The 26,940-nt window shown below is 41.3% G+C and overlaps 1 protein-coding gene across 3 annotated transcripts in view; it reads left to right on the forward strand.

The window, feature by feature from the left end:
• The first annotated feature begins 3,755 nt into the window (after nucleotides 1–3,755).
• jph1b (junctophilin 1b) overlaps nucleotides 3,756–26,940 on the forward strand; it is a 30,328-nt gene continuing 7,143 nt past the window's right edge. The window contains exons 1-6 of one of the 3 annotated variants that reach the window (XM_053651422.1): nucleotides 3,756–4,996; nucleotides 9,963–10,716; nucleotides 19,190–19,308; nucleotides 23,898–24,577; nucleotides 24,887–24,984; nucleotides 25,619–26,044. In XM_053651422.1, coding sequence (XP_053507397.1) covers nucleotides 4,618–4,996; nucleotides 9,963–10,716; nucleotides 19,190–19,308; nucleotides 23,898–24,577; nucleotides 24,887–24,967 — 2,013 coding nt within the window. In that variant the 5' untranslated portion in view covers nucleotides 3,756–4,617 and the 3' untranslated portion in view covers nucleotides 24,968–24,984; nucleotides 25,619–26,044. Of the gene's footprint in view, nucleotides 4,997–9,962; nucleotides 10,717–19,189; nucleotides 19,309–23,897; nucleotides 24,578–24,886; nucleotides 24,985–25,618; nucleotides 26,045–26,940 lie in introns of those variants that run through there. The other 2 variants (XM_053651423.1, XM_053651424.1) reach the window with 2 other exon arrangements.

A 26,940-nucleotide genomic window follows, 5' to 3' on the forward strand; every position in this document is an offset into this window, starting at 1 on the left:
TATAAAAAGCGTGTAATGTAATTGTAAATGATGTGATTATATTCGTAGTTTCTGATTATTATATGATACAAATGGACATAAAATTTGGTCTTCACACACATTACATCATATAACCATATCGTGTGTCGTATAGAAGCAGTATAAGTAAAGGTTTCGATTAATGTAGTGGTATGTAGTGGTATGTAGAAGAATGTAGTGGTATGTAGAGATATGTAGAGGAATGTAATGGTATGTAGTGTTATGTAGAGGTATGTAGCGCTATGTAGAGGAATGTAATGGTATGTAGTGGTATGTAGAGGAATGTAGTGGTATGTAGAGGTATGTAGAGGAATGTAATGGTATGGAGTGGAATGTAATGGTATGTAGAGGAATGTAGTGGTATGTAGAGATATGTAGTGGAAGATAATGGTATGTAGAGGAATGTAGTGGTATGTAGAGATATGTAGAGGAATGTAATGGTATGTAGAGGTATGTAGAGGTATGTAGTGGTATGTAGAGGAATGTAATGGTATGTAGTGGTATGTAGAGGAATGTAGTGGTATGTAGAGATATGTAGAGGAATGTAATGGTATGTAGTGGTATGTAGAGGAATGTAGTGGTATGTAGAGGAATGTAGTGGTATGTAGAGGAATGCAATGGTATGTAGAGATATGTAGAGGAATGTAATGGTATGTAGTGGTATGTAAAAGAATGTACTGGTATGTAGAAGAATGTAGTGGTATGTAGTGGTATGTAGAGGAATGTAATGGTATGTAGTGGTATGTAGAGGAATGTAGTGGTATGTAGCGGAATGTAGTGGTATGTAGAGGAATGTAGTGGTATGTAGAGGAATGCAATGGTATGTAAAAGAATGTACTGGTATGTAGAAGAATGTAGTGGTATGTAGAAGAATGTAGTGGTATGTAGTGGTATGTAGAGGAATGCAATGGTATGTAAAAGAATGTAGTGGTATGTAGAAGAATGTAGTGGTATGTAGAGGAATGTAGTGGTATGTAGTGGTATGTAGAGGAAATTAGTGGTGTGTAGTGGTATGTAGTGGGATGTAGTGGGATGTAGTGGTATGTTCAGTGTGCACAATCCAGTCAGCACTGTATTACACATTACAGATCAATAACTACAGGAGCTGAACCACATGACGTTTATGCTATTTTGAGAAGAGAAGAGAATTATTAGTCCACTGTGGAGGTTACAAAAGACGAAATGAACCAGACCGAGTCCTCGGTACGCTGTGAATGATTTTATTTAACCCATGAGCCCAGAACTGGACGGACTCCCCTGCTGAGGCTCGGTTTCTCACATCATTTATTCTTTTTTAAGAGTTTTTTCTCCTCAAAGTCACACTTGCTTTGCTGAGTGAAGGTTAAAGCACTGACCTATATTATAGATTACAGATGACCTATATTATAGATTATAATCTATTCATCAAATACTTTAAATAAAATAGTAAAACATTTCACAATTAAAGTGTTGTAAAATATGCACAACGGGATAAAGAGTGGTGTATGTTCAATACATTTTATTTATTCAGCGCATGATTAGAGACAGTTATACCACACACACACACACACACACACACACACACACACTCATGGTAAAGCAGATTGCACCACTGAGAGATCATTTTAGTCCAAATCCAGGATTTTATCCACATTCTGGGTGCAGAGGTGTCGGACTGAATGAACTTTAATCTCAGTTCAGAAAATTCTGTTTTAAATAAAATCAATAAAATAAGGTCGGTGCGTTTGAAGACATCAGAGCTGAGGAGCAAAACACTCAATCTGGCAACCAGACGCAGTCCTTACTGCTAAAAATGAAATGCAGTGCGATATTAATGCACGCGCGCCTTTTTAGTCATTTATTACAGTCCTTTACGAGCCCCTTTAACAGCGCGCGGTGGGCGGGGACAAGCGGGATTGACGTCATCAGTGTTCCGTCTCTCGCGCCGCTTTGGGCGAAAGATGAACCGTTACGATTCACTTAAATGATTCGAACCGAATCTCTCAAACAAGAGCGAATCGACTCGAGAGATTCGACTCTTTTGATTCTTTTGATTCGCCGCAGGCAGTGGAATCACAGCAATAGCGTTGCCGAGATTTACACCAGAATAATGGGAACGAAATGCACGCACGCGACATGAGTAAAAGATGAAAACAGGATTTTAAGGATTTAAATTAAATTTAAAAAAAAAGTTTTTTAATAAAAAAAAAAACAGAATACACAGGTCAAAATAGGAACTATAGCGCTATGTTCACGCGGCTGAAATAGGTGAAGAATATTTCATAGAGCGTGGTCACGTGACAGCACAGAGTGGCAGCTGATGCCTCTGAAATTAGCCTTGCCACCATAAATGCCTCCCAAACCCTGACCTTAAATTCCATCTGCGATGTTTATTACTGTGTAATTACAGCAGACTGAGCAGAATGAGATGAGGGGTGCTGTACAGTATATCGCTCATGCTGTTGTCCTGTAATCAGCTGCCACCCCTGACTGTGCTCTTGCCACCTCTTTGCTACCCTACATCTCCCTAAAACCGTCTGAAATAAACAGGTGAATCAGGTTAATGACGATCTTTAGGATTTTGTGTTAATATTCATAACCTTATATAAGATATAAATACTGTACGTGAACAGTGAACAGCTGTAATTACTGCCCCCTGCTGGTCATCTGGAGAAGCGTTAGAATGTATTATTCCGGAAGGAATAAGTCTGAGACGTTGTGTTGTCTTTCACTCACATGCACAGGATTGTGGCAAATATAAATTATTCTAGGATGCTATTAAAAAAACAGATGAGCGTCAACCTCAGGAGTCAACCCCAGTGTTTATACCTATAAAGAAATATAGAAATGTTAGGATTAGACTGTTAGCTGTGCATTAGCTGAAACTCAGAGTTCATCATTTCCAATCAAACCGATTTTGAAGCAAGAAGCATAGGCTCATGGTTCTCAGTGTGATGTCCAGGCCTCCCAGGGGTTCATGAAGCATAGACATTGGCCTTATGATTCTCTCATTTCATTATGTTGAAGTTATTATGCCTATAAATAATTTTAACTGTAAAGTAATGACAATTTTGATTAAAAAAAAAAAAGGTTTCCATGGACAGTTCAGAAATTTCACTGGCTCCAATAAAAAACCAAAATATTGTCGTGTGGATTTAAATAATCCGCCTGATTGTGTTAGTCTGTCTGTAAAAATACATTCATACTGAGAAGATTCATGGAATTATTTTTACACTTAAACATTCTTTGACTATAAAACATTCGAGAACCCTTAATGAAGGCTTTGATATCTTCTTAAATAATTCACTTACAATCCCACAACAGTATTACACTCCTGACTGTGAACTTTAAAGATTTATTGTTTAATAAGTCTGGCTGGGACTGTATTACAAAAGCGGTGAGATTAATATTTTAAAAAGAGCTCAATATCAAAAAACCCAACAGCTTTCCAAACCCTTTACACTTCTTTTAATCATCGTAACGAACACTGTAAAGTGTTTTGAAATGTTTAAAAGTAACGTCATGTATTTTTAAACAAAGCATTATTGAAATGTACAGATTTCCTAATTAAGACCATTCCTTTCACAAAATCCTGAAATGGTCTTATATTTCATATTATAATTATTATTATAAATCAAATATCTGAACTTGATTAAAACACACACACACACACACACACACACACACACACACACACACACATTGTCCCTGCATTGTTATGGTTTCTTTCACATTTCAACAATCAGTCAATTCGAACGATGGTGTTTTTGTTTGTTTGTTTGTTTGTTTGTTTTAAATTACTTGAAAGTGAGGAAGATTACTATCAACTAGTGTCAAATGTTATTATGCTTTTTTCTTTCTTTTTTTTGAGTTTTCATAGTTGTGTTGAAATTGGTTCAACACTCAAAAACAAAACAAAACAAAACAAAACAAAAACAGACTAAATAAACTTTAACCTAACTGCCGTTTGAATAAAAGCAGGAAGTCTGTGTTAATGTAATGCACAGTGTTTCAGATCCACATCTGGATGAGTGGAAAGTTCAGGAATAACAAGCTCAAATTTATGGAATAAATGATTAGAACTGTACATGTTTTGCTGTTCATTAAATGAGGGAGTTGCTGGAAATACTTTGACTCTGGAAAAAGTCTCAGGAAGTTACAGATCCCCTGAATCAGTAGGAGACTGTTCTTGACGGGGTTTTTTTTATTATTATTGTTATTTATTAATATTCATTAGCGCTTGAGAACCGATTCTCAAAAAAAAAAAAGATTCACTTAAAAAGAATCATTTAAGAGGGGGGAAGGAACCGATTCGTTCCCGAGTCTCCCCTCATCACTACTTTTGGTCTCTGCTCCGTTCTCCTCCTCTCTCGCGCTCCGGAGGGAGAGAGAGGACCATAAAGCGACTAACGGCGCTGACAGCGCGTGCGGCCTCCGGTGTGCGCACGCGCTCCCCTCCACCGACGTCGAGCCAGATGCGCGCGGATACCCGACTCTCACCGTTTTCCAGGCACCGCTTTCTCAGAATTCATCCCTTTATCACGAATCCTCGCGTCTGATCAGCCGAGCTACGACACAGCCACCGAGGCGCGCGCGGTTTGTTTTGTTGTTGGAAGCTGAATGACGGGCGGCCGGTTCGACTTCGACGATGGCGGAACGTACTGCGGAGGCTGGGCGGACGGCAAAGCCCACGGGCACGGCGTCTGCACCGGCCCCAAGGGCCAGGGCGAGTACTCGGGTTCGTGGCGCAACGGCTTCGAGGCGGTCGGCGTTTACACGTGGCCCAGCGGCAACACGTACCAGGGCCACTGGGCGCAGGGCAAGCGGCACGGACTCGGTGTGGAGGCCAAGGGCCGGTGGCTTTACCGGGGAGAGTGGAGCCACGGGCTGAAGGGGCGCTACGGCGTGCGCCAGAGTCTCAACACCTCCGCCAGGTACGAGGGCACGTGGAGTAACGGGCTGCAGGACGGCTACGGAGTCGAGACCTACGGGGACGGGGGTGAGTTTCAGGGGCTGAAGCTCCAGTCACCTGAGGCCTCTTAATGTCTATATGATCTATACACGAGTTAAGATTGCACTGCCTTATAACACGTCATGAAGACTTTATAAGACGACATAAGGTCGTATAAGGCTACATATAAACAGTTTATGTAAGACTAAATATTAATACTGCAGTATATCTCAGAAGGCAGAGTATGTGAGTCATATGACCAATTTAAATAAGCTTATATATATATATATATATAACACCCCATATAAGACTTTACAAGACGACATAAGGTCGTATAAGGCGAAGTATAAAGACTTTATGTAAGACTGAATAGTAATACTGCAAGCTATTACAGGAGAGAGAATATGAAATATCTGTCATTTATATAAGCTTTTATACAACACTTCATTCAAGACTTATGTAAGATGACATAAGGTTGTATGAGGCTACATATCAAGACTTTATATAACACCTAACATTAAGACTGAAATATTATTGGGGCAAATGAGATTACACGCTGTATAAGACTGAATATAAACAAACAGTTCAGTCATATTTATACAAGCTTATAGCTAACATGTCATCAAGACTTTATAACACTACATAAGGTTGTGTAACAGCACAAGGCTACTTATAAAGATTTTACATAAGATGATATATTAAGACAATTTGTTTGAGACGACAGAAGATGAAATGTCAATATTATGACTCGTGCATATAAGCTTATACGAAACACTTCGTATAAGACTTTATAAGATGACATAAGGTTATATAAGACTGCAAAGCTACGTATAAAGATATATCTACATAAGACTAAACCATAACACTGCAATACGTCTGAAAGCAGAAGATGAAATGTCACTCATATGATGAATCTATATAAACTTATATACAAGACTCCATATAAGAATATCTATCTATATATAAGTACATAAAGCTAGATGAAGATATGTATATATATATATATATATATATATATGAATATATACAGTATATAGTACTATATAAGTCTTAAGGCTGCACATAAGATTGTGTACCGTATAAGACTTTATATTAGGCAGATTAATCAGACTGGATGTAAAATGACATAGGAGACTGCATAGTAAGCGACATATGACAGCTTAACGGAGAGTCTTCAACTTATTTAAAACTACATAAGGCTACATATCAGATTATACTGCATATGATTCCATATGAGTCTACATTTTAGGACTTTATATGACTGCACAGGCTACATAAGACTGAATAGTAAGCCCGTGTACGTGTATATAATGACTGCATATTCCCACGGCACAGGGCTGCATATAAGATTACATACGCTATAAGGCTTCATATAGGGCAGAACATTAAAACTGGTTATGAATACTTATAAAACCACATATTAAAACTCACACATGTCATTCTTACGCTTATTCAAAATGACATAGGACTACATAAGGCTGTGTGTCAGATTGTACTGTATATAACTCTATACGAGGCTACATATTAGCACTTTATATGACTGCATATAAGACTAAAATTGCATATTTAAATGTAAATAAGACTACATAACATTTCATAAAAGCCTTCATAAGACTGAATAGTAAGACAGCAAGATCATACTATAAGATTATGTACAGCCTATGACCTCATATAAGACAGAATATCAAGACTGGATAAGATTACGTATTAAGATAAGACCGTCTTATAAGACAGTTTATTGACGTGTTAGTCGTGAACTTATATAAGACTACATAGGACCACATAAGGCTGCCTACATATCAGATTGTACTGTATATAATTCCATTACGTGACATATTAAGACGGCATATAAGCCTGCATACAGCGACATAACATATATAAGACTACATAACACTGACTGCATGTAAGACTAGTACAAGACAGCGTAATACTGTTTAGTGAAGTGTCAGTTATAGGACTACATAAGACTATATATCAGATTGTACAGTATATAACTCCATATAAGGCTACATATTAGGACTATGACTTCATATGACTAAGAGTGCATACCTCATGTAAGACTGTATAGAATTCCATATACAATTACATTGGATTATATGTGAGACTTTATACATAAGGCGTATGTGTCCATGTATAAGATTAAGATTTCTTAGTCTATATAAGATAGTAAAGCACTTTATATGAGACTTTATAAGAATACATTAGGCTGTATATCTAAAGATTGTATAGTAAGGCTATGTATATAGTGATTAATAAATAACATATGAAGGCATATAAGATTTCATATAAGGACTGGATAGTAAATGAAATAAGTATTAACACATATAAATTTATATACCCTATGTGCATGTATTAAGACTGAATAACACTTCTTAGAAGCTTTTACGAGAATGTCATGTAAGGATAAAGGTCAGGAGACTTTATATAAGGCTAAAATGCAAATGAATTGTAATAATTAATAGTATGTATATAATGACTGGTTTATTTAAATGACTTCCATGGCAGTCCTGTATAAATGCGTATATAACCTGCGTATGCAGTCTACATACGGTATGTAATATAACGTTATATAAAACTGTAGTGTATATACGAATGTATATTAGGACTAAGTTTATTCCTGCGTTTGTGAGATGTTTGTTTTTATGCCCGCTTTCTCGAACTTTCGCGGTCATGTTTAAAAGTGTTTACACGTATATCTGAGTCGGACCCGCGCTGTATGATTGATGGCATTGGACTGGACCGGTCAGTCATAGAGGTCACGGGTAATAATAGTAACATCTGCTACACTTCAGATCAGAGTAGCTGTGAACCGACACGGAGCTGAAGATCAGCATCGATCCGGGTTTGGTTGGCGTTTGAGTTCAGCAGATTGGAAACGTTTGAGTTAATGAAATGATCGTGTGCTGAAATGACTACGTAAAGCCACGTGTATAGTAATGGTAATGGGCGTGGCCTTTTATACTCGGGGGAAACTTGTGATCTGTTTCTTAGAAGATATTAAATCAAGCTTTCTGTTGTGATATTGCGTTCTAAAATGGTGCGCATAGAACGTGACACGACTGTATAACGTCGATGAGACGGAATGAATGAATGTCGCGGCGTGTTGTGTAATCGAATAGAAATGAATATTTTAATAATTACAGCAAGACGACGTGTGATGAAGCAGAGTTACTAAAAGTTACCACGGTAAAGTAGATTTTTTTCCCCCATTAACAGCACGTCCCGTAGTGCGTCATTCCTCTAATACCACAGCAGTTTTCCAGCGACTACAACTTTTAGCATTTCTATCCATTTATAGTTACATTTAATGTTGTAGAACGTCCATGAAACAAGTTAGTTCCTGTTCTCGCTCACATTATAGCAGCTATAAACGCTCACTCCCTCACGAGCCCTCTCTTTTTCTCTCAAAAAATAACCAAAAACGCTTGTCGTGTTTCCGAGAAACCGCAAAGGAGCGTAAACGCGTCTGTCCCGAAGATGTCGGAAAACTTAAAATGACAGCTTTATCTCCGACTGTTACAAAAATCGCTGACACTGGAGACTCCTTCCATACACGTTATATATATAAATGTCTCTTTACAGAAAACATCAACGATTATACGTGTTTTTAATCCGTTTATTATCACTGGAGCGTCCGCTACGAACGTCCCTGTGAGTGATCTGTTGCTATGGAAATGATAACGTATTAGAACGAGCGCATTAATATAAACCTGCGATTTATGTCGCAGCTGTGCTACCGTCAGTGCTGCTGTTATAGAGAACTAATCAACACCTTCTGACCAATCACAGTCCCCGAATACTAAAACCGCTGTGGTGTGATGTGTCATAGTAATTATGTTGTATAAATCTTTTAAATCAGAGATTAATATGAAATTAGGGCTCAGATCTTGTCAAATCTGTGTGTTACGTACGTATATATATATATATATATATATATATATATATATATATATATAAAATATAATAGCTGTACTACACAAATCTACTTCCTCTTTCATAGCTTCAGCCCACATTATCGACGAGGTCCGAGGGGGCGTGAGGGAGACAGGTCGTCCCAGCGGAAAAGATGAACCTTGTTTTGTGAATAAACCAGAGTTATGATTGGCTTAAGCTACAAATTTCTCCACATCTCGGGTTACTTCCATGTTTTAAAATAGCGCTGTGTGTTCAGGACGGAGAAATGGCAGCGACGACTGTCCACTCCACACACTCGTCATTCCACAGCTCCAGTTACACACAACGCAGAGCAGAGCGTTTAGCATGTGCTGATAGGAAACTCTTCATATCGTGACTTTCTTTGGGTTCATTTTCACTATAACATCATCACAACCTGAGGTTTGTCTTCTAAACTTTTATAGAACTCTGGTCCGGTGAGCAGGCCGTGATGCTCGTGTCCTTAGAGGACCGTTGTCCTTATCATGTCCTCAGAACGGGATTTTATGAAGCACAGAATCGCTCCTCAGCTAGACAGCGTCCCCTCGAGAGGAGCTCGGGGTCATGACCACGATGACACTATCGTTCCTGTTGAATATGTTGATGTGTAGTTTTATCCCGTGAGTCTGTAGAAGAATCTTCAACACACAGGACAACGGTATAAAGCGGATCTGTTCATATTATAATAATAAATCCGTCATCTATTTTATTTGCTTCCTAAAATTTGCTTTTAATGAAAGCTTTCTGGTAATGGATCAATATCAGTATATATTGCTTTATATTATTATTATTATTATTATTATTATTATTATTATGTTGAATTCTGGACTGTGATTGGTCAGAAGGTGTTGATTAGTTTTCTATAACAGCGGCTCTGACAGTAGCGCAGGTTTATATTAACGCGCTGGTTCTTATACGTTATCGTTTCTATAGTAACGGCTGATTCACAGGGGCGTGTACAATAAAAACGTGTGTAATCGTTGATGTGGTGAGGTTTTCTATGAGCGAATGTATATTTAACGCTAGACAGCTGGTGTGTTGTGTTAAGATGCTATTTAACCCCTGTATGTGTGATTGACAGGTACGTTTCAGGGCCAGTGGATGGGCGGGATGCGTCACGGCTACGGCGTGAGACAGAGCGTGCCGTATGGCATGGCTGCCGTGATCCGCTCGCCGCTGCGCACCTCCCTCGCCTCCCTGCGCAGCGAACAGAGCAACGGTTCCGTCCTGAACGAGCGCTCCTCGGACAGTCCGGCGGGGACACGCGGGGGCTTCGTCCTCAATGTCCACAGCGACGGCGAGCTCAGCTCAGGCAGGAAGAAAGGTCTGTTCCGGCGTGGCTCACTGTTCGGCAGCCTGAGGCAGCTGAGGAAGTCGGACTCACGTTCTTCCATCTCGAGTAAGCGTAGCTCGGCACGCAGCGACGCCGCCATGAGCCACATCAGCTCCAGCGACGCCAACTCCACGCTCAGCTTCGGAGAGGACGAGGACAACGCTCCGACCGAGGACAACGTTGATGCAACCACCACCGAGTCGTACACGGGAGAGTGGAAGAACGACAAGCGCAGCGGCTTCGGCATCAGCGAGCGCTCCAACGGCATGAAGTACGAGGGCGAGTGGGCCAACAACAAACGCCACGGCTATGGCTGCACCGTGTTTCCCGACGGCTCCCGCGAGGAGGGCAAGTACAAGAACAACGTGCTTGTGAGGGGCATCAAGAAGCAGCTCATTCCGCTGAAGAACGCCAAGACCAAACAGAAGGTGGAGCGTGCTGTTGAAGGTGCAATCAGAGCGGCCGCCATCGCCAGGACGAAAGTGGAGATCGCCACCTCCAGGTGAGTGCACGCCATTGGGAAAAAATATGGTAGGGGTGACAAGTTCGCCAACATGATGATATTACTGATGATGTTATTGTCACAGATTGTCACCATACCGTTTTCTGTCAGTCTTACTGATGTCATCGGACTTCATCTTAGAGAAGCCAGTAGCTGATTGGGCGCTAAAAGTTCCCCGCTGGTTCCCTTTTTAATCGATTATTTATAGAATGTTTTCCTGTGTGTTACACTGTAAACATCAGCAGAGCGAAATACCGTCATAACGTCATGTATCCTGAAAACATCCCGATCGTTTCTGCTGTAACACTAACCAGGTTCTCTTCAGCCTGAAGAATCACGCCGACGTCGCGTAATCATTCATGAACGTTTTCCTGAGGGAAACGTTCCTGCTATTCTTCTATACACTGCTGAGTAAGGAACAAATAAAAATAATAGGACGTAAAAAATGACAGATGTTTAGGGACCCGTGGGAATTGTGGGTAGAGCCAGATCTTTACAGAACCTCCATAAACTTCAGGAGGTAGTGAAGACAGGAAGAGATGGAGATGCGCGGAAATAAAGAGGAGGAAACATTACGTTTAATTTGAACCATAAATTAAAGTACCTGGACATCGTACTTCAAATAATCTACTTTATACGTCGGGCTCTGTGGAGAGGAAGACGTGGTGAGTGCTTATCCGCTGAGGATCACGTGAAATTAGAAATCAACGTCATCTCCATGCTTGTGCTCGTCATTTTACGTACCTGTGACGATTAAAAGCCAAAGATAAAATGACACCAAATAGCATCATTAACGTGTACGTGTTGGTCATTAACCTAACGTGTACGTGTTGTTAAGGACGAATCTCGCACGTGTTGAAATCGATGAAAGATTGTATTTTGTTAGGATTTGTTTAAGATCAGTTTAATATCGTTCTGTTTAGCGTTGGCAGACATTAGACTGCGTCTTGTTTTAAGTGATTAATCTGGTGTCTTAAGCACTCGGTTTCATTTCGTCAGCCATGCTTTTCTGGCCACAGTTTGGGTTCCTTCAGGAGATTAGACCTGTTCAGGTGTTGTGTTTCAGACACTTTAAAAACATAACGACCGAACAACCAAACAAACAAAAAAAATCTGATTTGGGGAGGAATCAGACAGTTTGAGATAAAGAGGACGAGTGAGGGACAGAGAGACAGACAGGAAAGGATATAGAGTTACAGAGAAAGGGGAGGAGGGGAAACTTTGAGATAGAGAGAGAGAGAGAGAGAGAGAGAGAGAGAGAGAGAGATCCGTCCTGTTGAATAGAATAGTGTGTTCACATGAGTGCCGTTATTAGCCCCCAGGCTAAAGCTCTCTCTGAGCAGCTAATCAATGCAGAGCTGAGCGGATGTGTTAGTGATGAAATCACAGCGGCGTTGAGAGCAGCTGCATGGGAAACTTCAAACTGCACAATACATCACTTACTATTCATCATCATCATCATCATCATCATCATCATCACACTACTCCTGTCTGTACAATACTGACACGAGATTTTAATCAGGCTTGTTTTGTCTGAATTACGGCTTTCACACAAACATGACTTGCTCCAAATAATGCAGGATTGTCTTTAACGGTTACTCAGTTACAAAGTCCATACACACAAAGCCCCGCCTCCCTATCAAATCCGTTTACACAAAGCCCCGCCTCCCAATCACGTCCATGTACACAAAGCCCCGCCTCCCAATCACATCCATGTGAACAAAGCCCCACCTCCCAATCACGTCCATGTACACAAAGCCCCGCCTCCCAATCACGTCCATGTACACAAAGTCCCGCCTCCCAATCACGTCCATGTACACAAAGCCCCGCCTCCCAATTACATCCATTTGTACAAAGTCCCGCCTCCCAATCACATCCATGTACACAGATTTCTTCCTCTGATATAATACTTTGTGTTAACTTTACCCTGTACATCAAGCCCCGCCTCCCTACCACGCCCATATACACAAAACCATCGTCCCAGTCGTAGCCATGTACACAAAACCTCGCCTCTTAAACATGCCCATGTACACAAAGTCCCAGAACTATTTCCCAATGCTAATTTTTACCATGCCGTGTCGTTTTATCATTCTTGCTAACATTAGAGAGTGCTGGAACTCGTTGGCTAATTTTAGCTGGCTATTTGCTAGTGTTGCAGGGTTTAACAGTTGCTAGCATGATATTTACACTAACAAAACATTAATCTGTTAAATGGCTTGTTAAGATCTTATGATCTCAGCTAGCATCCCGCAGTCACACGGGCATGAATCAGTATTGTATTGTTATTTCTACTTTCTTACAGCAAAAATCTGTAACTGCACCTTGGTAGCATTAATGGCTAGCTGTGAGTGTGCTACTGCTGTACATATGCTATATAAATACTGAAAACTTTTCCTGTCACATTAAACTGAGCGCTTCACCAGTTAGCACACGCAGATATGCTAGTTTCCCTTCTATAAATATACTAAGCCTCTCATCACCTCTGAAACCAAATATCTAGCCGAATAGCTAGAATGCTCTTCCCCTCGTCTTTCACTCTATAAGCAGCTTTAGTGCGTGAATTAGCCTAGCAAGCTAAATCAGGGAGTGTAAATGAATACTTCACAGATAAATGCTAATGCTGCTAATAATGACCGAAAGCTAGTCGAGCCTGTTAGCATCCCAGGAATGAGACAGCGCTAGCTGGTCCTCGCTAGTTCCCAAACTGTATTTTGAGATGTGAGTTATGCTAATTCACAGTGAAATTTTATACGTTAACTAATTGGTTTGTTGGCTACGTCAGCGTTTTTGGATAAAGCTACTACTCGGTTTTGTGATAACGTGCAAATTAGCAAGCTACAAGCTGTTAATATTTGGATATTAGCACATTATGCTAACTTTGCTACTAAAAAGCTCATTAGAAATAAAACATTATAAACATTATTATTATTATTATTATTATTATTGCTATGAAACTATTTTTACTGAATAAACAGTATGTGTGTGTGTGTGTGTGTGTGTGTGTGTGTGTGTATTACAGTAAAATACTGAGTGACAGGGTGGTGTGAGTTACTGTAACCTCCCTGAAGTTGATTATTTTCCTATAAAAGCACGCCCCCAAGTGTTTTATTCCTCTTACACCACAGCAATTCACCAACAGTTACAGTTTTTATTTATGAAAGTACGACGTCATATGTTTTATCATATAGCAGCTATAAACAGTCGTAACCTCACCAGCCTCTATTTTGTCGCTCTCTCTTCAAATTAATAATAATAATTATTATTATCATTAATAAATTAATAAATAAATAAAAACAGATTGTCCTGTTACTGCAAAGAAGCGTAAACACCTCTGTCCGGAAGATGTCGGAAACCTTAAAGTTACAGCTTCACCTCTGACTGTTACAAAGCGCTGACACTGGAGACTCCTTCCTTACATGTTAAATAAATACACGTCTCCTAACAGATCAACGATTACACACGTCTTTTAATCTGTTAGTATTAGCGGAGCGTCTGCCGTACAAAGTCTACGTTAATATGTCAGAGCTGCTGTTCTAGAAGATTAATCAACATCTTCTGACCAATCAGTATCCAGGACTCAGCAGTGCTGAGGGGTAAATGACAGGAGCCGCACTGTGATGTCGTCTTGATGCGAGTTTTATTGAAACAGTTAGAGCGGCCCGGAGCAGCGCTACGAATTAAATCTCTCTCTGTGCATTTGAATGCTGTTATGGAGAGCAGAGATAAGCACTGAGGGGGACTTGAGGAATGTGAAGAGAGAGAGCGTGAGAGACAGACATTCTCTCTCTCTCTCTTTCTCTCTCTCTCTCTCTCTCTCTCGCTGCTTGCTGACTAAATAAGGCAAGGCAGGATTTGGCTCCTCAGCGCTGACGAGAATAAAACGCTGCGACTGATACAGTAGTCGATCTGTGTGCGCCTATCATCTGTTGGAGCACTCAGCAGACTGAGCATGTTTAGTGAGTGTGTGTGTGTGAGTGTGTGTGTGTGTGTGTGTGTGTGTGGCCCCTGCACTCAAGCAGCTATTCATGTCCATGAAGCTGGTCAGCGTTTCACTGTGTTTGTTTTCCACAGAGAAACTTTTAAATGCTCAAATTAATGAAGAGTTAGTTTTAAACCATGAAGCTAATCGGAAGTTACCGCGTTATTCTAACGCACGCTTTCACGCTGTTTTTTTCACTGATTATTTTAATTGTTCTCGCGTTTCCTATTCAAGACGTTTTATGATTTGAAAAACTCACTAACTGGCTCTCGGTGTCGTGGCTATGAGACCGGAAAATAGTTTGCTTATTTATTTATTTATTTATTTATTTATTTATTTATTACTGTTTGCTTTAATAACATTTTAAAAAGCATCACATTAAGTGTACATTAAGGTTCCTTTAACGTGATTTATATACTGTATTAAATACCGATGCATATTTAATGCTATAATAATTAAAGTTTGTATTAATCTATGATTTTTTAAAACACTATATTAAATGAGTCCACTATATGAGATAATTAATATTTGTAGCGGTTAATTGGCATAGGTGAGGCTAGACAGAGGGTGCCAATATTTATACCCCTTGACCTGAGTTCACCTGTTTCAAAATGATGAAATTTAATTGATGTATATTTATGCATGGACAGAATTCATGTATTAAGTAACATTTTTAAAAATAGCAGTTAACTTTATGAATGCCGACCCTCAGGATTTATTAATGTTAACTAAAGTATTAATAATTTTAAATGTTAAGTGTTACGTCATCTCGAATCCTGTCCCAGTCGTCTTGTGCTCGGGGATGTCCTGCATTGCCTTATATGGTCAGTGTTTCCTGTCCTTGTTGCCATGGTAGTTTTCTCTGTTGGTGTTGTTCTGCATTTAAACTCTATTTCAGGGCAATAATAAATCAGCAGTCACATCGCATAGTGCGGCGTTTGGTTTTGCTTTTTAACACAGTTGCACTGAACGTGAAAAATAAAGAAATAAATGAAAGTTAAGAAGATAAAGGAAGGTCCAGGCCGATACGGGGTACACGTTACTGCCGTAGTGCTCGGTCTGTTCCGTGTGTTTAATTACACGTTAATAAAGAACTGTATTTGTATTTATTCCACTTCCTCGCCGTCTCTCGGGCTTTTTCACTTCCAAATGTTTTTACTGTCATGTTTTCCTGGGTCTGACCCCTGCCTGATTATTTATGACTATTAATAATGATCTTCCCCTCGGGGATTTTTGTCTGCTGGTGTTTTGACCCCAGTTTTGGACTCGGATTACGATACTTGGATCTCTGATCAAAAATGTCATTTAACCTGCTGAAAGTATATATTCATACAATAATCATTTTTTTGTATTAGTTTTCATTAAAAATGCAAACGAGGTAATAGACGACTAAATCTGTTTTCATTTGCATGGCATAAAAAACATACAAACAAAACTAATTAATTATTCAGGTTTATATATTTCACAAATTCAAGTTAATGAAAGAGGGGAAAAAAAAAACAAAGTCAAAACTACTCAAAAAAAATTTCCAGATAAAACCCTCAGAGTGTGTGTGTGTGTGTGTGTGTGTGTGTGTAATAATGTAGATGTTTTTTTTTTTTCTTCGGAGATAAATGACTCGCGTGGGAAACGGTTTATTTAGAGAAAACGTAAATGATAATAAACCGAGTGTCTGGATACTGAGAATATTTCAGCACAAATGGACTACATGCTAAGTTTTAGGAAATAAAGATTACAATAAAGGATTTAATAAAAAGAGATTTTAAAACACTGGTTACACTTCAACCTGACAGGAGTTCACTTACAGTAAGGAGCTGGGATAAATATATTATATATATATATGGATAAATATGTACAAATGCGGTGCTTATATAAATAACTGCCTGCTTCTTATGACATATTTTGGAAGTCACTGATCTATAAATTGACTCGTTCAGTTCAAAAACCTAAACACAGTGTAGAACAAAAGGGTTCATAATTTACCGCGCTATAGAAAAAAACAAAAAACAGGACGCTTTGACCATATAAGGAACGGTGAGGGGTCAGTGGGGACAGAATCGACTTGGAAATGCCACACAGCGACACAGGATTTTGTGTGATGTGTACTTGGGACGTCTCTCTTTAGTAGCCTGTTCTTTTCTAGTTAAAGTTTTGTTAAACCCTCGTGATTTCGGAGCACCGTGAGAAGTGTGTATCCTCGCAACAGTGTCCTCGTTATCCCATGATACCTGATTAATCGTGTAATTACACTGAGCTCGGATCTCTTCATCTGCCCCAGGCTCTGCGCAGTGTGTTTCTGGAGAGATTAACCTGCACAGATTGACGAGTCTGTAATCCGCCGCTGAATCTGTTGCATCGTATTTGTGTTCGGCGAAGCGGAAGCGTCTCGTGTCTGTGTACCTGAACACCGTGGGGAGGTGTTTCACATAATCCGGCACCAAAAGTCCAGTAAACACATCTACACACAGAGCACGGGTCCTCGGAATGTCTCTCTCTAACGCGTTGTGCTCGGGTTAGAGCTAGCGCACTGAAGCTGATCGTTTTCCTTTAACAGCACACCCTGACGTGTTTTATTCCTCTTACGCCACAACATTTTTGTGATTTAAAGGACGATATGTCATGCGCTTTATCCATTTGTAGTTACGTTTAACGTTGAGGAACGTCCACGGAACAAGCTAGTTCCGGTTCTCACTTACGTAATAGCATAGTTAGAACTAAAACAGATTCCACTGAGGCCTGTGGCCTGGGCAGGTCTGAGGTCTGGGTGGCTCTGATCAATAAAACTACCTAGTGTCTTCTATTTTGCACGTACTTCAAGGCAGGATCGCGTTCAGACGCCTCCGATGAGAGGATCCCGTCATCATCATCATCATCGTTATCGTCATAGTTCTGTTCAGTATTCTCAGCGAACGAGTTCCAGGAACGTGTGAAAAACACGGCAGAGAGACGGGACTGTCAGTGTGACATTTTATTTACTCATGCAGTATTATTTCAGTACTAAACACGATCAGTAATCGTCCTGGTGACAATTTAATACTGGCTCATTCTCAACGTTTGCTCTGTTTATTCTGTGAATATGAGAAAGAGAGACACAGAGAGGACGATGCAAGCGTTTCTAAACGACAGAGCGAGGATGTGCTCGTCTTGACATCTTTATCTGCAACACTGAGAGAGTGGGTGGATTGTGTGTGTGTGTGTGTGTGTGTGTGTGTGTGTTGGGTTGGGGGGACTGCTGCCAAATTAAAACCTCGGAATTTCTGCAACTGCTCCATCTGTCGCCAAGGAGATGATCTCCGTCTCCGTCTCTGCTCTGTACCCTGTTACACGCAGCCTATTGAAAATATAAAGAATGCAACAGTACAGCGAGATGAACTAGTGTGTGCTTTTTTTTCTTCTCCACACTCGCATGTGTGCTCTTCATCTCCACCGAGCGATGTTCAGCGAGGACATTCTCATCGCTCTTCAAGGCGTAGTGATGTTTGTAGCTTTAGGACTTTTGTGTTAAGATCATTTAACTCGTAAAAATGGTTGAGCGAGCATCATACTGAACTCTCTCTCTCTCTCTCTCTCTCTCTCTCTCTCTCTCTCCTCATCAGTGCCGTGGAGATTAAATTCTTCCCGTCAGTCAGAAGACGCACCTACGCACCTACCAGAACCGAAAAACCCCCAAAAAACACGCCTGCGCTTTTCACGCTCCTATTTACGACTCTGCTTATGACACCACAACTCTGACTTCAGTTAAACGATACAGAAATGTATTGAAATCTTGACGGATTAGAATTGAAGCAAGCGCGAGTAATTTCATAATTTAATAATAACGTTAAATTATAAATCTGATTGGTCGCTGGTAAAGATGTCGATTAATTTTCTATAACAGCGGCTCGGACTGTAGCGCAGCCGCGACTCACAGGTTTATATGAATGCGTTATCGTTTCTATAGTAACAGCTCGTTCATTAATATGCTGGAGTTTTCTCCAGAGAAAGGAGATGTTTATGAAACATTTTAAGGAAGGAGTCTCCAGTGTCAGCGCTGTGTAACAGTCAGAGGTGAAGCTGTAACTTTATGTTTTCCCACAGCTTCATCACAGAGGAGTTTACACTTCTTTTGTCTTATTAAGTTGAAGAGAGGGAAGAAAGAGAGAGAAGAAAGAGAGAGGGAATAAAGAGACAGAGCAGAGAGAGGGCGGTGAGGGGACGAGTGTTGATAGCTGCTATAACGTAAGTGAGAACAGGAACTGACTCGTTTCAGTGACGTTCCACAACGTTAAATATAACTATACATTTTTTTTTAGCAAATAAAAATTGAACGTTGGCAAATGACAGTGGTATAAGAGGAATAAAACATGTGTTTTTTCATTATGAGCCGAATGTATTTGTTTATTAATTTCCTTTTCATGTTGGTTTGAATGAATTTGACCTCATTGTACACACTCTGGTCAGCACATTGTATTTTAACGTTCTTTTATAAACTAATAAAAACATTTTTTTTCCCAGAACGGCCCACGCCAGAGCTAAAGCAGAAGCTGCAGACCAGGCAGCGCTCGCAGCATGCCAGGATTCAGACGTGGCTCGTACCGTGGCCCGAGAGCTTTCGCCCTCCTTCCGTCAGCCAGGTATTCCCCTCACACACACACACACACACACACACACAATCTTGCGTAAAGTCACAAGCATGCATATAAACTAGGGTCCAAACGTGACTTACATCCCTGACATCACCATTTATTCAAAAAACTAATTTCCATCGTTCTTTATGAACTGGTCAGATTTTATTGGTGATATTTATGTTTTTCGGTGTAAATTTCTGCCTACATAAAAGTGCTGGATGATAAAACCCACATTGGCACACAAACATTTAAACACAAGCTCCACAGGTCTATGTCCTTGGCTTTGTGTCGGTCTTGACTTCGCCTTTATTCAGGAAGAGAACGTTAAGCAGATGTAAATGCAAATGAGTTCTGAAAGGAGGACGCATATCATTTGCATATCTTTTCTGCTGTTATGACCGGCCGTCAGTTCGTGCTGCATTTAAAAGTGAGGCGATTATTTTCATTATTTCAGGACAGTGTGAGGGTCCACTTCAATTCAGCGCGTCAAGAAGATTCTACAGCGTCGCTTTTATATTGAGTTATATTGAGAATATTGAGATTTCCATTCAGTTCCATTCAACACCTCCACTTTCGAGATTGCAGAGAAAATGTTTTTTTGCATATCAGGAACCCTTAAATTCTGCCAATGTCTGATCTGAAATCTACTTTCTCACCCAATAATTGATTCCAAAAGCTCAAACCTACCAACAACCAGTTTCAAACCATAAGCACCATTCAGTCCCTGGTTTCAGATGCCCAAAGTCTTTCCACTGCTTGTTTCACACCACCAATTCTCCAATTCAGTTGCTGGTGTAAACAGATTCTACTGTTAGTTCCAAACCCTAAAAATAATCTAGCGGCAGGTCTCAGATCCTCAAACCCACAAGAAGTCTGGCCTCAAACTTCCAAACACAACAGCTTGTATCAAACCCAACCAATATTTAATACCAAGTTGATAATCACACCTAATCACACCTATCCCTAACCCAAATTCTATCCCTAACCCAAACCCTAACTCTAACCCTAACCCTAACTCAGCTAATAGCTGGTCTCAAAATTCTACCAAAACTGTTCACAAACCCTCTAAATCCATCTAATAGCTAGCTGTAAACCATTAAATCCACCTAACATGTGGTCTCAAAGCTCTAATTTGACAAAAAGTTGGTCTAAAATCCCATTTTAAGTTAAATTATTCTCTAGCTAATTTTAAGAAATATTACAATTATATTGTAAAATAGTTTTTAGAATAAATTGTGTGCAATTATCATCTATCCTGTAAATCTGAATTATAGAATAGAAAAACACTAAATTAGCATTTTTCCTTGTTTTTCTCTCCGTCACACACCGATTACATCATCCTTTGGGGCAGGTTTGTCTCCCTGCTCTCTGCCCTTCCTGGATTGCTGTAATAGCTTCCTTTGTCTTGTCCAGATTCAGGCACTGCAGTACTGTATGGGTATCGCTGCCAAGAGACACAATGCAGCTAGTGTTTGTGTAGGCTGTGAAAACAACCGCGCATGCTAGTCTCGCCTCTGACCTCACATCGGTTCACACATTTGTCCTTGATAAAGCTGACACAGGATCAGTGTGGGATCAGGCTTCAGAGATTTATACTTGATGTAGCCAAAGAAATTTGGTTAACTGGCGATATTACTCACTTTAGATGTTTAGGGTTATGATTGGGGAATCTTGATTGATCACCGTTCCACAAATGATCAAGTCAGTGAAGGTCGACTACAACCCCAATTCCGAAAAAGTTGGGACAGTTTGGAAAATGCAAAAAAAACAAACAAAAATAGTTCAGTTCACTCTGTACTGGATTGAAAACACATTATTAACACATTATTTGATGTCGTACTTGGTGAATTAAATTTATTTTTGAGAATACACACTCATTTCAAATCTGATGACTGCAACACACGCCAAAAACGTTGGGACAGTCGACTGTTTAGCGCTGTGTGACATCAGGTTTTCTTTTAATAACATTATTAAGCGTTTGGACGCTGAGTGAAGACTGCAGTCAGCGAGCGGAATTTTCCCCATTCATCCATTATGCATTTCTTCAGCTGTGTAACTCTACAGGGACTTCGGTGCCTTATTTTGCGCTTCATAATGCGCCACACGTTCTCAATGGGAGACGGGTCAGGACTGCAGCAGGCCATGCTCGCACCCGCGCTCTCTGCTTACGCAACCATGCGCTTGGAATCCGGGCGGAATGTGGTGTGGTGTTGTCCTGCTCTGGATGGAGGCATGTGTTGATCCAAAATGTCTACATATCTTTCTGCATTAACACTGACACGCCCCCATACCATGAGCACTGACACGCCCCCATACCATGGGCACTGACACACCCCCATACCATGAGCACTGACACGCCCCCATACCATGGGCACTGACACGCCCCCATACCATGAGCACTGACACGCCCCCATACCATGGGCACTGACACGCCCCCATACCATGAGCACTGACACGCCCCCATACCATGGGCACTGACACGCCCCCATACCATGGGCACTGACACGCCCCCATACCATGAGCACTGACACGCCCCCATACCATGGGCACTGACACACCCCCATACCATGGGCACTGACACGCCCCCATACCATGAGCACTGACACGCCCCCATGCCATGACAGACGCCGGATTTCGGACCTGACGCTGATAACAGCTCGGACGGTCCTTTTCCTCTTTGTCCCGGAGAACACGACGGCTGTTTTGTCCAAAAACTATTTGGAACGTCGACTCGTCGGACCACGAAACACGATTCCACTGTACTACTGTCCATCTCAGATGAGACCGAGCCCAGAGAAGTGGGCGGAGCTTCTGGACAGTGTTGATGTACGGCCTCTGCTTTGCATAGTAAAGCCTTAACTTGTATCTGTGGATGCAGCGGCGAATGGTGTCGAGTGACAAAAAGGCTTACCATAGTATTCCCGAGCCCATGTCAGGATCTCCATTACAGACTCATGACGGTTTTTAAGACGGTGACGTCTGAGGTGTCGGAGATCACGCGCATTCAGAAGCGATTTTCGGCCTCGCCCTTTACACACCGAGATTTGACCGGATTCCTCGAATCTTTTAATTATATCGTGCGCTGTAGAAGGTGAAACGCCCAAAATCCTACCGATTTGTCTTTGGGGAACGTTCTTCTCAGAGTGTTGGATTATTCACTGACGCATCTGTTGGCAGATCGGTGAGCCTCGACCCGTCCTTGCTCTTGAAGGACTCGACCTTTTCTGGAGGCTCCTGATATTCTATGATTAGACGATCGCCTCGCCTGTTTCACATCACCTTCTTATTTCAACTTCTCACATCGCTATTAGTCCTAAACTGCCCCGTCCCAACTTTTTTGGAACTTGTTGTGTGTATCAATTTCAAAATAAACGTTTACCTTCAAAAAACTATGCGGTTGATTAGTTAAAGCATCAAATACCTCGTCTTTATACGTTTCTTGTTTAAACACAAGTCAAAGTACATTTACACTTCACTCCTCTTTGTTTTAATTAGCATTTTACATTCTGTCCCAACTTTTCCGGAATGAGGGCTGTAGTTTTAACACTTTTCACAAATCCTATGTATGGGATTGGAAAGGATAAAAACTTTAAACCAACGCCAGTGACCTTTTGCTTCTCAGTGAGGACAGTTCAGGCTGTAGCTTGACCTACCAAACCCCCGTATAAAAATAACCACAAACCTTCCTTTCAGGACTCGAACGGTTGACTGTTGATATTGATGGTGCACTTCAGTTCAGCAAAATGTTTTCATTCCTAATAGAAAAAAAAGTTCTGGTGAATGAGTTTTCAACCTCTTGTATAAGACCAGTTCTCCTCCAGCTCTTCGGTGTGTCGGCTGTGTGAAGTGTCGGATAAACAGAGTGATTTACAGGCCCATCTATGGCCGGATCTGGACTCGCCGCAGTAAGGGTTCTAGAAAGCCCACCCGTGTCAGCTGCACGACCGTGTCGGCTCCGTGAAGAATCTGAAGAATGCGTGAAGGCTTACACTCCATTCGTAAAGCAGAATCGGACTCTCCTGCCGTGTATAAACACTGACGGAACTCAACAAAGACAGGGTCAGAACGGAAAAGACAGCGAGTGAGCGCTTTGTGTAGAATTCTCTTGAATTTATGCTTTCGACATAGGAAGACGAATACACAATACCATTCGAGTGGTTAGAATACTGTTGCCAGGCAACTGAAAAATCGGGGCACCAAGCAATTCCTAACTAACGACTAAGGCGAATGAGTTAGCTAGCCCATAGCTATTAGGTATTTCATACACAGAGTTACAGTAGAAGCGAGACAGAATGATCAGGAATGTCAACATGTTCCTCAGATGTCTTGGTGAAGTCCAAAGAAAACACTACAATTTCACTTCACCTCGACTGCTAATGGAACTTCCATGGCTTCCGCCATATTGAAAAATATTTAATCAACTTCATGTTGTCGGTAAATCTAGTAAGGAATGGGTCATTTGAATTAATCTTCTCAGTAAACATGGAGAATATGCAATGCGGCATCTTGAAAGCATTCCTGTTCTCATTGTAGATCAATTATTTCATATATTCAATATATTTTTGGCATAATCACGGTATGTATTTCCTTTAAAGGCCCTGATTACATCAAGCAAAAGTTCTCCAGCGAACCGATAGAGATTAAAGAAGTCATCGAAGAGAAAAAAGAGAAAACTCCTTCAGGAAGCCCTCATTTCTATCGCAAGGGCACTACGCCCCCCCAAACGCCCACCCACAGCCCGGGTCCGACTCCTCCGCCCTCACCCCCACCCAGCAAAAAGAAATCCTTCTTCAACCGAAGCGCACCAAAATCTACCAAAGAGAGCGTAGTGGAGAGCCTAGCGGCCAGCGTCGTCCCCAAAACCGCCCCCAGGGTGCCGGCCAAACAGGAAGTGAAGCAGGAACCGGTGTCTTCTTCTTCTCTTGCGTCCTATAAGCCCTTGGCGCCGGTCGCCAACTCCTCAAGTCCCGGAAACGGCGCGGTCCATTCGCAGTACCACAGCTACTTCGTGAAGGCGGAAGTGTCCATCCCACCCGAGGAGCCGGAGGAGGAGGAGGAAAAGCAAGAAAATCAGACTGCCCTCGTCAGGGCGACACCCCCTGTCAAGCAATACCGTACACCTACACCCTCCCTGCCTCCCGCCAAGCTCACCACGACCAGAGATGTCAAGCCAGAGCCCAAGCTGAAAAAACAAGATTCTCTGAAGCCAAAGAGTCTATCAGAAACCAAGAAAGCAAGCATGGAGATAACCACGGACGTGGTTGAGGAAGAATCAGTGAGTGACCTCCACACACACCCGACTAATCAGAAAATCTCTAGGTGTCTCATTTAAATTGGTTAATTTGGTAAAGCTGAAAGACTTTCCGTGTGCTCAAATCAAATCTGCTTAATTTCTCTTTGAATAAAAGATTCGCCAATTTTTCATCAAGCTGAGGGTTAAGATTTAGGATGATGTTTGGATTAATATGTTAGTCATGTTAGGCTGAACTGTGTAACAAAGCCTTCAGAAGAAATTTTTTGAAAAATGCACATTTCTGAAAAACTGGTTGAACATTTCTTACGTAATGTCGTCACTCTCCTGCAGGGTCCTAACTCAATACTGGTGGCATTAGTGATGCTGATTAATATCGGGCTAGCCATTATTTTTGTCCACTTCTTGACTTGATGCATCATCAAACTCAGGTAAGACATCATTCACCACAGTACAGAAACATTTAACCTGTGACCTAATATTCACACTGCACCATTAAACTGCACCATTAAACTTAAACTGCACCATTAAACTGCACCATTAAACTTAAACTGCACCATTAAACGGAACCATTAAACGGAACCATTGCTCATCACAGAAGTGGTACTATAAAAGGGTACTTTTGCTGTTCCTTTGCTCAAATATTTCACCTGGGAAAGAAAATGAAGTCATTTAAGTTATGTAACTGAGCCTTAAAGACTACCGTTGTACCCAATATGAAGGGTTCTGGGGACCCACTACCCTGAAGAGCTTCATATTATCTCTATTGATGATATTGTGTTCAACTGATCAGCTGATTATCAGATGACAGGCCTTCCTTTTAGGACTCGAAGGGTTCGTTTTCTGGACAAGTCACAATGTTCACTTCAGCGAATGTCTGTTTTGTCCTGTCTGATCAGCTAATTCTCAGGTTCTCCATGGGTTGAGCAGCTAATTCTCAGGTTCTCCATGGGTTGAGCAGCTAATTCTCAGGTTCTTTATGATTTGAATCAGGAGTGCTGATTTCACCTGTGAAGAGCAGCGCATCCCCAGGTGGCAACACTACTTTTTTTTTTTATTTTCCAGGTTCATTTATGCTGCATCTGGAGCAGCTTTTGGTCATCCGTGGCTTTCTAAACAACTTAGCAAGCCAAGCTCTTCTGACATGTAATTGTGGTCCTCTGATTGTTTCGCCTTTTCAGCGAGTTCTTCAGGACGTGCGGCGTAGGCCCCGTAATTCTCTGCGGTTGTATGGACGGCCTTTACAACACGCCGCTCAGACTCAGACACAGGCAAAGGACGACTGGAATTAAGAGCGAAAAAATGGTGGAGTGAAAAAAACGCAGAGTCCCGTAGCCGAGCCCAAGCAGGTCCCCCGCCACCCGCCCCCAACCTCCAGCCCCGCCCCATCCTGACCGTGATTTACGACTCGCTTGGGCTCTGTGAAAGCTGAAGCAAGCACAGTCGTTGGTAAAAGGGGGTGGGGGGGGATAAAAATAAAAAAATGTGCTGAGCCAAGCCGTACCCAGTGTGAAGTGCATGGACGGCCTGTTGGAGTGTGTGTGTGTGTGTGTGTGTCGGTGAGGAGGGGATAACTGGATACGTTTGGCGATGCACTTTTAATTGACAGAAGCGAACAGCTGCCTTACAATTTTACCCTCTGACGTTGTCGTGGGGGGGTGGGGGGGGGTGTATGTGTGTGTGCACGCAGTGGGAGGTGAGAGTGTGTGTGTGTGTGTGTGTATGTGTCTTCCTTCTGATCTAAACACCGTTCCCATTTAAAAAAAAAAAAAACAAGAGGCACTCGCCAGTCTTATTGCATTACCCGTCTCTGAAGCCTTGTGGAACACCACCTGCTCGTGTTTTTAGGAGATTAGAGAATGCCACGCCAGGGTGTGGTACAAATTTAACAACTATGTCTTCAGCGTGTTTCTGTGTGTGTGTGTGAATTTCTTTTTTTTTTTTTTTTTTTTTTTTACTTTAAATTGAATAATAATTGTGTATATTTTTGTCCCCTTGCTCCGTGACCGAACGTCGGTCAGATAACGAGCGATGTTTTAGTTGTGGCGTGATTAGCCGACACTTCGAGGTGAATCTTTTTTTTTTTTTAATCGGTTCACGTGGAAATGATCACGTGGACGTGAGCAGCTGTGGTGTTGAAGCTCTGTTTGTAAAATTAGAAAGGAATCGTTCTGATACGCGGGTGTTGTAAAATAGCTATAGGATATTATGCATGGTGTTTGTTGGTTTTATTTATTTAGTAATTATTTATTTCTTTTGGGTTAATAACTGGTTATTGCACTGGATTTTTGCACATGTAGTGGTCCGAGCCCGCGCGGGTTCGGACGTTCTTCCCCTCATCACCCCCGTACGCCCTGAACCGTGGTGTTGACTGAATTCAGGATGAG

This window comes from Ictalurus furcatus, chromosome 20 (genome assembly GCF_023375685.1).
Source record: "Ictalurus furcatus strain D&B chromosome 20, Billie_1.0, whole genome shotgun sequence".
Lineage (NCBI taxonomy): Eukaryota > Metazoa > Chordata > Actinopteri > Siluriformes > Ictaluridae > Ictalurus > Ictalurus furcatus.